Genomic DNA, 12,274 nt, shown 5'->3' with positions numbered 1-12,274 from the left:
AAGAAGAGATTAAAATTGTGAGGGCCTTCAGACTTGGAAGAAGAGGGAAAAAAAGAGAAGAAAAAAATAAGAGACTGTTGGAACTACCAGAAGAACCTAGAAGAACAACAGTCAATAGTGGAAATTTTGAAAGACGTCCCGAAATATCTTTTGGATTTTGGGTTTAACTACGGAGATTTGGTTGCCCTGTTGAGAAGGAACAAAATCATCTCTAGCTGGGAGTCCCCGAGATCTACTCTTTAGCCTCAAAGGAAGGAAAATAAAAATAAGATCAGTAGAAGACAAAGTAAAGTGCATGTATAAATATGAAGGGGACTTGCAGAAGGGACTTGGAAAAGAGTTAAGAGCATCGGACAGAAGATTACCAGGTTGATGAACTATATGGAATTGGCGGAAATGACTGGCAGAATCCGAGACCAGGGAGAAGAGACGGTGGAAGAAGATTGGAAAAAGTTTAAAGACTATAGAAATATTGTAAAATTGACGAATGTTGGAAAAATGTTGGAATGAAGTTATATGGCTTTAGTAGAAATGTTATAAGGAATTAAGTATAGATAGATTATTAGAGTATTAGGGAAAAATAAGGTTAGAATATGTTAAGATAAATATAGGACAGAAAACAGAGAAAGATGGAAAGGAATTGCTGAAACAATTAACAGAAGTGGAATACAAAAAGGGAGGTGTGAGGAGGTTGTTGAAACAAGTAAACATTGAAATTGTATGATGCGTGTTAAATTGTTTTTGTTTTGTTTTGTTTAGCTTATTGTGTTAGTGTTGTGTAATGTTTTTATATTGTATTGTATTGTCTTTTTTTTCTTTTTTTCTTTTTTCTTCCCCCCCCTTTTTTGTAGTGTTTAAAAGTAATAAATATTATTTTTTTAAAAAAAGATAGGGAGGTATGATGTAAAAACCTTTGTAAATGCACTATGGAGTTTGACCTAGACTCCTATTGAGTATAGTTTGTGACCTGATTTCTGATGGAGGGCAGATGTTTTAGAACTGGAATTTTGATTTGGTTCAGTTTAATTACATTTACATCCCACCTTTCCTGCAAGTTGTTCAGGGTGACATCCGTGAAGCCTCCCTGAAGAGAGCATTCCACAAGCAGGGAGCCACTACAGAAAAGGCCCGTTCTCGTGTTGCCCCCTTTCAGGCCTCTTATGGAGTGGGCACATAAAGAAGGGCCTTAGGTGATTAACACAGGGTGCAGGTTAGTTCCTTTGGAGAGAGGAGGTCCTTGAGGTCCTGAGCTGTTTAAGGCTTTATTGGTCGAAGCCAGAAACTAACGAGCAGCCAGTGCAGTTGGGCCAGGATCAGTGCAGTATGCTGAAACTGTCTTGTCCCAGAGAGCAGCCTGGCTGCTGAATTCTGCACCAGCTGAAGTTTCCACTGTGTTGATGTAAAAATGTTCTTTGTTTTGTGTCCATCATATAATCTGTTTTTTTATATATATCTTTTTAGAACCTATTTGAATGAGTCCGAAGAGAGCAAGACCCAAGCCTCTAAGGCCAGCAGGGTGCATAATGAATTCATCACACACCTTTGTAATTTTTTTGACATGAGCATAATAGAGAAAGAAGAGCCACAGGAAATGCTGCTCTCAAAGGTTTGTGTTTTATATAATAATTTGAGACAAAGCCATATTTGTATGTATATCACATCAAACCCAGAGTTCCCATTTTTTACCATGTCATGTGCAGTTGATTGAAGAGTCTAATGAGAAAGTGTGACATACATAGCATCGTAGGGGTTTTGAGGAGGAGAAAGTCTGAAACCACAAATATTCAACAATGGATGTGCCAGAGCAGGAAAGCATAATTTGCCAGAAAGGACATGGTTCTGAAAAAAATGCAGGCATGGATCCAGATTCATATTGGAAGGTCAAGCTCATTTCCTTTCCACAGGCCCAGTTCAGAAAATCGCTTAGAGAATCCCAGTCCTGTTTCAAGAGCCCAGCATTAGGTACAGGCATTCAAAATGGGCAGATTGCTGAAAGGGATATCTGGGAAGGGAGATGCAATCCTTAATGACAATAGCAACCCCTCCTTCCCACCCACGTTGAGGTTGAGGTTACATCTGGAAAACTAGTGGACACATCAAGAAGAGTTTCTCAATTGTTCCCCTCCATCTGCCCATGTTTTACATGGCAGGTTGGCATGTTCTTCTCATATTAAATCACAAATAGCTGCTGTTTTACCCTTTAACTGATCTGACATTTAAAAGCAGCATCTCTGTGATTTGTGGGACCACAGAGTGTTATTGAAACTGAATGACTGACCAGAAGAACCAGCCGTGTCTTCCCCTTACCTGGTGTGTCCACCTTCTGCCAGCATTCTACTACATACCCCTTATTACCCTAATGATAGCTCTTCCTTTTCCCAGGCATTCACAAGGAGCCCAATATAGCCTGCTAAGCACATTTCCAAGGTAATATAATTCTGATAGCCATAGGGACCCCAAACAATCCTGTCCCTCTGAAACAAGCCAGTGGTAAAGGTTTTCCAGTCGTTAATATGTATGGTAATAGTGAAAGCAGCAAAAGACCTAAGGCTGGAGCAATGCCGTGGAGCACAATCTAGCATTTTATAGGTGGCTGGCCCTAAGCAAGCTCCTTGCAACGTTTCTTGACATAAGGCAGGTTCTTCCATATTCACCACCACCACACATTTAACCTTCTTTACAGATCGATGCCCAAGAGGTAGAGAAACTGTCAACCTTGAAAAGGGATGTAATTACGGTAGTAAACCCAGTGAGTGGATATAGCATACCTGATCAAAGCAATGCTTCATACTTATCCAGAAATGGTTATTCTTTAGGATGTGTGAGATGTGACCCAGTAATGTGTAAATATCTATGTTGTGAGACCCACGGAATAGCAATAGCGCAGAGCTGTAAGGTCGTTTAGGTTATGGCAGAAAGCATTTGTATTACTTGAAAGAGTGATTGGATCATGGCTTTAGTTTAAAAGAAAGTACCCTATTTTTTGCTCTATAAGACTCACTTTTTCCCTCTTAAAAAGTAAGGGGAAATGTGTGTGCGTCTTATGGAGCGAATGCAGGCTTTGCAGCTATCCCAGAAGCCAGAACAGCAAGAGGGATTACTGCTTTCACTGCGCAGCGATCCCCCTTGCTGTTCTGGCTTCTGGGATTCAGAATATTTTTTTTATTGTTTTCATCCTCCAAAAACTATGGTCTTATAGAGCGAAAAATACGGTAATTATAATTTGATAAGTAAGAGGATTTAAATGTGCATAAACCAGGGAGGGGGAGGGAAGAGTGTTAAATAACCACTTTTAACTAGCTTCCATGCTTCCAGATCAGTGACATGCATGAGGAAAATAAAGTACTAAAAAGACAGATTGCCACACTCCAAGAGACCATGAATGTTCATGACATGGAGTCAAAAGCAAATAGAGAAACCATCATGAGGCTCGTCTCAGAACTGAGCAAAGAACAGAGGCAGGCAGCATCCTGCTGTCAAGACATGGAAAAGTTAAGTAATGTAAGTCTTTTTAATTTTTCTGTTGTGGGGCATCGAGTCTTTATGCAAAGGCTTACAGTACTTTGAAGAGAGCTAGGTGGTTGCTTGTCACAAATTTGGGGATGGAGAGAGAAGTATATGTGACAAAATGTTTTCTTAGACAAATTGCCATATAGGGCTTTAACCTTTTGCACTTCGCAATGGTCCCTATCTGAACTTGGAGCCCCATGCCTGATTTCCATGTGGCGAGAAAAAGTCTCATTGATGTGAATGGGAGTTTTTTCCTTAGGAAAGTTGGAATCCTAGAGGGGCTTTAACTCTTTAACCCTTGTTCTTGATCCAAATTCAGATCAGGAACATAGCAGGAGAAAATGAGTTGAAGCTTCCCTACTCTCCATACTTGGGTTCCAATACAGATCAGACCCCCTCACACTGTCCATTTGTTTTAAAAAACTTTGTACTTAAGGACACAGACATTTCTTTGTTTTTTTTGTTTTTTTAAAATAATATTTATTAAAGTTTCAAAAAGTTACATGAATAAAAAAAAGAAAAGAAAAAGAAACAAAAAATACAAAATACAAAAAAATAAAGACAATTAAAAACAAGTAATAATCCATCTTTAAATACTCCTTTATAACATTACTGCTAAAACCACATAACTTCATTCCAACATCCTTCTAACATTCCTTAATTTTACAATATTTCTGTAGATAGTCTTTAAATTTCTTCCAATCTTCTTCTACCGACTCTTCTCCCTGGTCTCGGATTCTGCCAGTCATTTCCGCCAGCTCCATGTACTCCATCACCTTCATCTGCCATTCTTCCCGGGTGGGTAGCTCTTGTGTCTTCAGACATTTCTTTGTTTTAGCATATACCAACTGCAGGTGTCCCTGATTCTTTGCAGCTTCCGTCTTACAGTGAAAGAGCTGCCAGATGACATTTAAAAATTGATAAGTTTCTAAATTCTCCTGCTAAACAAGCAACTGTAATCAGGGACAGCTGTTATACTGAAGTAAGCACACACACACAAACATATGCACAGGTTCCAGAGGGGAATCATTTTCCTGCCTCTGGTCTCCATCTCTGTATGGGTCATTGAGAACTGGGGTACCTCGTTTTGATTTTTTTGATTCAGATACAAAAACCCCAAACTGGTTGACTGCAGCTACAAAGGACAGCTGTAGCAACTGGATTTTAATCCAGAAGCCATTCAAGCAACCGGTTATGTAATGGTAATAAGGTAAGCAAATGTGGTTGTCCGCACAAAGTTGTAGTGGTTCTCGGTGCAGGAAGAGTTCAAGAGTTACTGAAACAGATGTTCAGGCAAGCATTAGATATGAGAAGGTGAGCAAAGAGAAAAGATCATGAGTCACTCAGCTGATCTGGCTTAAATTAAAGGCTGATTTATCTAATAGATCTTAAATGGGTAAATGCTTTTAAAATGCATCATTAAATGAGTTAATGCTTTTTTAAAAGGAACAATAAACATGTCACATGAATCTTGTTGAAAACATTTCAGGAGTACATCAAAATATAAAGTTAAACTTATGTTTTGTCTGAAAACTTTAATGGTAAACAATGGAACTCAGTCAGGTTTAACTTGTATAACAACAAGACCTTTGTGGGATATTGGCTTTCCAGAAAACATAGATTCTGTCAAAAGACACGGCATGCATCAGATCGCATCTCATCTGAACTCAGTACAGTTCCAAAACTTCTATACTGTTGGTGATAGTACTTAGAGGAACAAATATGTTCTTTATTAAGGGATGTGGTCAGTCATACAACTTATTAAATCATGGAACACATTTGATAAATGATTTGGATTGAAGTAAGAACACTGCTTTCGGGATTAGTGGTCATGGAACTTCCCAGATCTCTTGTACAGTTGTGTCACTCAATTCAAGCCCTTTAAAAATGTTCAGCATAGATGTCACACATGTTTACAGGAACTGTGGTGCACTTAGGAAATGTTGTAAAGGAAGGAATATGGCCCTTTGGACAGTCTGTTTTGTAAGCATAGACTGCCTGCCAAAACCACAATGGAGAATACGGCAGAGACTTATCTGTCAAATATTAACATTTTGTTTTATTTCATGACATACAGTGGTACAGTGGTGCCCCGCAAGACGAACGCCTCGCAAGACGGAAAACCCGCTAGACGAAAGGGTTTTCCGTTTTGGAGGCGCTTCGCAAAACAAATTTCCCTATGGGCTTGCTTCGCAAGACGAAATGTCTTGCGAGTTCCTGCAGGTTCCCCCCCTTCCCCCCCTTTTCCTAAGCCGCTAAACCGCTTATCAGCTGATCCGCTAAAAGCCGCTAAACCGCTAATAGCGCTAATCCGCTAAGCTGTCAATGGGCTTGCTTCGCAAGACAAAAAACCGCTATACGAAGAGCCTCACGGGACGGATTAATTTCGTCTTGTGAGGCACCACTGTACCTTGGGTTACATACACTTCAGGTTACATACGCTTCAGGTTACACATGCCGCTAACCCAGAAATAGTGCTTCAGGTTAAGAACTTTGCTTCAGGATAAGAACAGAAATTGGGCTCCGGCAGCAGCAGGAGGCCCCATTAGCTAAAGTGGTGCTTCAGGTTAAGAACAGTTTCAGGTTAAGAACGGACCTCCGGAATGAATTAAGTACTTAACCCAAGGTACCACTGTATTGGAAACATGATCAGATCTTAATATATCAGTTGTTTTGAACACTTGCATTCAAGCCACTCACCTATAAGTTCCCACCCTTCATCATACGTGATTTTGGGGCAGGTAAGAATGATTTTAAAAAGTATAAAAAAATAAGAAAACCATTAAAACAGTCCAAAGAGCAGCAAAGCCAGTCCTGCCCCCATTCTCTGTTTTTAAAAACTTTATATCATTTTTATTATACATAAATATAAATACAGTCTAAACAAACATGGAAGTGTAATAACATTCCTGGGGAGGCAATATTAAATCTCATGTGGTATATGTGAGATGGAAGAAATGAAGCAGATATATCTCTAAAAGCAAAGTGACCTTTGATGTTACAAAATGGCATTGTTAATATAATTTATGAAATTCCACTAAGTCACATAAAAAGCCTGCATTTGCTCTTTGCCTTACCTTGTATCTCTTAAATTATGTGCTATTTCCCCCCCCCCCCGAAATGGCCATTTCCCATACATTCTTGTATGGAATGTAACACCCAAATTTTCAATTTTTGAGCGATTGAAAGCTGCACAGCCATTAGCAAAAAGACCAGAAATTATTTAGGTTTGATGTCCACAATTACATCTTCAAATGAAGATAATAATAAGTGTGGTGTAATACAATGGTTCTTTTACACTGTCCCTAATTTCTGTATACACATTGTCAAAAGAATCATTAACCATTTGCTACTCCCACCTAAAGTGGTAGTAATGTAACCTTGCTGTTGTAACCTTGCCAGCCCATGGGAGTGAAGTTGGATGAGATTTGTGAGATCTGAGCAGAGGTCCTTTCCCACCTATGATGTGGTATGCTCCCAAATATAAGCCAATCTAGACTTCATAGGTCTAGTGCTCCATATATTCTTCCATTATGTATTATCTATAATTCTATTTATAATGTAATAGTCAACATTTCCTTACATAATTCAGGAACAATGCCCTTGCCACTGTATCCTAATTATAGAATAATAGTTTCCATTTGGAAAGCCTTCTGGTAGCATGAATTTTGACACCCACCATCCAAAAAAAATAAAATAAATAGTGGGTTGATTGATGTAGATGGAGCCAGCCGATTCTCAAGTGACATAGTAATGAGGTTAAGGGGGACGCAGGTGGCGCTGTGGGTTAAAGCCTCAGCGCCTAGGACTTGCCGATCGAAAGGTCGGCGGTTCGAATCCCTGCGGCGGGGTGCGCTCCCGCTGCTCGGTCCCAGCGCCTGCCAACCTAGCAGTTCGAAAGCACCTCCGGGTGCAAGTAGATAAATAGGGACCGCTTACCAGCGGGAAGGTAAACGGCGTTTCCGTGTGCGGCTCTGGCTCGCCAGAGCAGCGATGTCACGCTGGCCACGTGACCCGGAAGTGTCTCCGGACAGCGCTGGCCCCTGGCCTCTTAAGTGAGATGGGCGCACAACCCCAGAGTCTGTCAAGACTGGCCCGTACGGGCTGGGGTACCTTTACCTTTTAATGAGGTTAAGGGAGAGCAAACATTTCTTCCAATTTTTTTTTTTTTTATTAATGACTTTTTAAAGAATTGAAACTGGGTGAAACTTGATAATGGAACTTGATTCAACATATCTTCTTCCATCTTCAACTGATATTTTCTTGCCTTCATCATGATAAAGGCTAATTGGTGTGTGTGAAACTCTGTGCAGTATAGATTTAAATAAAGGAGCCCCCACTCCCCTTTATCTGGTTTTGTATACAAGATCATTGTAACAGCTTTGACCAGATGAAGTGTCATTGGTAGAACCTGAAACAAGAATAATAATTTAGGAACAATTTTCATTTGGACAGAGGGTAGATAGCTGCCATTTAGACCATTTGCCAATGTCACTTTTTCTTAGTTTAAATAAGGGACAAAAATTCAAGTTATAAAAAATAATAATTCTGTTTCCTTGGGATTTTTTACCCCAGAGTATCTGAAAACTTTGTCAAAAAGGAACTTGAAGTAATTTATACATCTTCAGTTGGTCCTTGGGACATATATTTAAAAAGCAATCTTTTTTTTATACAGAGACCTGTTCCAACCTCAGAGGCGGTCCTATCACTCCCCCCTTCCCTTTTACATTGTATTGAATTAATATCTAGTTTCTCTAAAAGCATTTCCAGGGGTCAGTTCACATAACTCTATGGAATCTTCCATAGAAGAGTGAAATAGAAATTTTTATAATAAATAAATACTGCTTGCAAATGTGCTTGTACAAACACTAATTTGCCATTTCACTTCTGGTATAATAGCAAGCCATAGTTTGGCATTCCATCCAAGCCAAACAACCTATGCTTCATGTAAATCGCAGTTCACCCACAAAGTAGGATTGTACATCATAGTTTGAACTGAGTTTTCATTCCTGATATTTGACAAAGTATAGGTTTATAGTATTCAAATGGGCCATTGCATGAACGAAAAGAGACATGGTTTGCAGTAACAATAGTTTTCTAGTTTGGAAGTAAAGTCAAGAAGGACCAGAGTGTTTCTGCTCTTTCAGGTTCACTGTTAAGCTACTGAATCCTGTGAGCTGTGTACTGTGTGTTTACTGTGCTAAATGCACTTAACTGTGGATAATTAATTCACGTCACAAGCAGAAAAGCTGTGCCACAAACAAATGAACATATTGCTTGTTAGGCAAAGGCTGCTATCTGAGTTATAATTAATAACGGGTGCTACAAAAATAGTTAACTGAAGTTTGAAATTAGTAAAAGAAAACTTACTTCTTAGCACTGGATAGGCTAGGATTAGAAGGCTGTTCTGAAGTAGGAGATCACATTATAACTTGAAAGTGTGGGTCACTTTTTGAGAATTGGTGAATTTTGCTGTAAGGTGCTTTCCTGTAAAGTAGCACGTATACTTTCTTGCCAGTATGTATATCACTGCATGCAGTAAACATGGATGCTAGGATATCTCTGCTTTCCTTGTGTTTTTGAGCATTATGGATTTTAGCTCTGAAAACCATAAGGTAGTATCCAGCAGAAAACAGAAGGAATTCATCAGCAGAACTGGGGCGGGAGGCAATTTTTGGCAAATTGTTGTTTCCTCTGCAGCCCCCTGTGCCTCCCCTACATCTGCTAGGGAGCACAGGGGTCTGCAGAGAGGAGGGAATAACTGAAAAATTCCTCTTTGCCTGATTGCACTGACACATTCTGCAGCGGATGGAAGCCGTTGGACACTACCCACAAAATGCAGAAGGGTTCCCCATTTTGATTCTTTCTCCTGCAATGGATGTCTGCCTCTCTAGTCTCCCTGAAAACCAGAAAAAGCTTTCTGTTAACTTTCTTCTATAGTTGGGAAACGTTTCCTAATTGTTTGATCTAAATCAGTTTTCCTGTCATCGCTTTTGCTTGTCGCCCCCTCTTAAACCTCCCCACCTCCGTGGTTCTGAGAAACAGTTTTTTGTTGCTTCCTTTCTTGCATCTTTTACAAAACGCTTGAAAATCTTGCTTTTCTCTAGGAGAGACACACCAAGCTCCTTCAGTCCTTCCTCTGATGGTGTTTCTTTCAGGCTTCTTATCAGCTGTTCTTCTCTTTGAATTCTTTCCTCTCTGGTATACGCTTTGAATCACAGTGCCAAGAACTGTCTGCAGTTCTTCATCAAAGAATGAAACGAATGTAATCTGGAATGTTTGTTTTTCTCTCATTAAATGCAGGATGGCTGCTTGTAATCATCCTGTTTTTCTTCAGAGATTTCAAATGAAGCTGTATCCTAACCAATATCATTGTAATTTGACCTTAATTTTGTCCTTCATTGCCCCAATATGAAAGAGTGCATCACAGATTATAACTTTCTTTTCTGTATGAGCTTTACATATAGGGAAAAGTCTCTGTGCCCCACATGCACCAACATGTGTGAGGGACGTGGCTGCTTTCTGGGCCTTGCATATGAATAGCAACATTTTCTGTTACTCACAGGAGTGGTTGGAAGAATCTGTCCATTTGTTTCTCTTTGTTTCTAAACGATGTTGTGCTGCACCTGCGATGAGGAAAGAGTGCATTTGTTGAAATAATATTGCAATCTGAAATTGTTTCCTCAATTTTCTGTAATATCAGTAATTTAATTCTTGGCACTGGATTAGATTCCTCCCCACCAAGATCTTTTAAGAAAAGTAGCAGGAAAATTAAATTAAATGGAAGGATGCCAAAATATACAAAGGCAGATTTTGTTGAATGTGACGTCTCCAATTAGAGTAGGTTTGAGTGGTGACAAGTATGCACTTAACACTTCTCATTCTTCTTATAAAGAATCTATTCTTAGAGTTGGGATAATTAGGGAAATAAACTTGACCCTTCAAATCTAGCATTCCACTTCCCATTTGGCATCCAGAACCAGATAAGTCATAAAAAAAAACAGAACACCCTTTCAACATGCACTCAGCTGGTTGCCTAATTCTTGCACTTTGCATAGAATAAAAGTATTTCCTATTCCCAGTTGTTAATCAGAAGGTGCATTAAACTTGTAGGATTAATAGCCATTGCTGTTTTTATAGATTGCGTCTAATGTAAACAGTTTGTTTCTGTGTCCACAAGCATCTAATGATTTTATTGCCAAACTCCCACAGCGTTTCATTAAATATCACCAAAATTTTGCTTTGCCAGTATTTTTTCTCTGAGGCAGTGAGTTTTGGAAGCACATTGTATGAATGAGAACCAAGCACTTTGTGTGTGTGCGTGCGTGGGTGCTTGCTTAAATTTTAGACTCTCTACCGCAACAGTGCCTCTCCAAAGCATCGTCTGTGCACAGAAGGCCATTCTGAGCTGATATGGAGAGTTTGTGATGGGGCAGAGAATCCTCATAAGTATGCAAGAATCTTAAAGGTATTAAAAGTAGGTGTCATCTAGTGATTTATAGGTGGGACTACATCATTTTATGAAATATATACATATTTTCTCACTATTATTATTATTATTATTATTATTATTATGTAATCTAGACTTCTATGAATGGCATAGAGCAGGACAAGCAAGCCCAGGTCCTCATCCCCAAATATTCCCTTCTCCTAGCTTGTGCTGTGCTTTCTTGTCCTATCATGGTTGTTCAAAGGGGAAAGTACGGTGAGCAGTGGACATGGCCCCTCAACTTCATGTTGATTACCCTGAATGCAGAATCTGCAAACTTTGTGCATTAATATAGAAAAGGAAAATTGGGGCTACAATATGATTGCTGTGGCTTTTATTTAGGATCTGAGCAGCACTACGGCAGCTAAGCAGAGCCTCGAGAGGGAGATCAGAACCCTCCAAGAGAGACTGGCTGCAAGTCAAAGGGCTTGGGAAGTCTCGCAGGAGGAAGTGAGCCACCTAAAGAAAGGTTGCCATGAGAAAGAAGAGAACCTGAAAACAAGCATGGAAGAGGTCAGGGCTGAAAAGCGTCTGCACGATGCATTTAAAGAGCAAATCATCACCCTGCTTGGAAGCAGCTGCATTATAGCCAGTCGATCTGAGGAGGAAATTGTAGAAAAAATTCGAGAAATGATCCGCATGGAGGAGAGCAAAAAAACAGTATGTGGCTATCTATTGCTTGAGATGCTTGATTTCCTGTAGCTTATTTTCTGTGTGAATTGAAACCTTGCACATGTTGGCTGCCTTGTTCTGCATAGACCCTTTGCAAAACAACAAGAAACAAACAAATCTAAGCCTTTCAGCTTTGGCATTTAAGCACCACAGTATCTGCCTCATCATCCCGGAAAGTAAGCACGGGTACTTTGCAGACAATCCCAGAGCCCCATATCAGAAGCATGTCCAATTAAATCAAAGCTGATCCAATCCTTTCCCTGACCACAGGTCCACAGAGAATGCATTTTTTGGCAGTAGTGCTGCTGCCCTAAACATTTCAATTTGGCCAGCCTGGGTGTATGGCGCAGAGCCTACTTTCCCTGACAATAGAGAGCCTTCCTCTTTTCCATTGCAGGGGAGATGATCTAAATACGAACAATCTAACTAGGGAGAGGCAGAGCTGCAAACAGGCACTCATAGTAGTGGCATGGATGGAGGCTGCCTTCAAAAATCGTAGTAGTAGAATGAAGAAAAGTCCTCTGGTGGAAAACAATCTATGCACATAAAATTATTTATGTCCTGTGGCCTTTCTGTTGCATGAGAATTTTGATATGTAAACTC

General features: G+C 39.8%; 1 protein-coding gene across 11 annotated transcripts in view; it reads left to right on the top strand.

Moving 5' to 3' along the window:
• The window catches only part of ARMT1 (acidic residue methyltransferase 1), a 65,946-nt gene that overhangs the window by 36,961 nt on the left and 16,711 nt on the right, over positions 1–12,274 (top strand). For 10 of the 11 annotated variants that reach the window (XM_079971527.1, XM_079971513.1, XM_079971514.1 and 7 more), the window contains 3 exons: positions 1,462–1,606; positions 3,316–3,501; positions 11,342–11,659. In XM_079971527.1, coding sequence (XP_079827653.1) covers positions 1,462–1,606; positions 3,316–3,501; positions 11,342–11,659 — 649 coding nt within the window. The remainder of the gene's footprint in view (positions 1–1,461; positions 1,607–3,315; positions 3,502–11,341; positions 11,660–12,274) is intronic. The other variant, XM_079971524.1, reaches the window with a different exon arrangement.

Source organism: Podarcis cretensis (assembly GCF_951804945.1).
Source record: "Podarcis cretensis genome assembly, chromosome: 3".
NCBI classification, from domain to species: Eukaryota; Metazoa; Chordata; class Lepidosauria; order Squamata; family Lacertidae; genus Podarcis; species Podarcis cretensis.
Note: the sequence above shows the minus strand (reverse complement) of the source record. Positions and strands in the feature narration are given on the sequence as shown.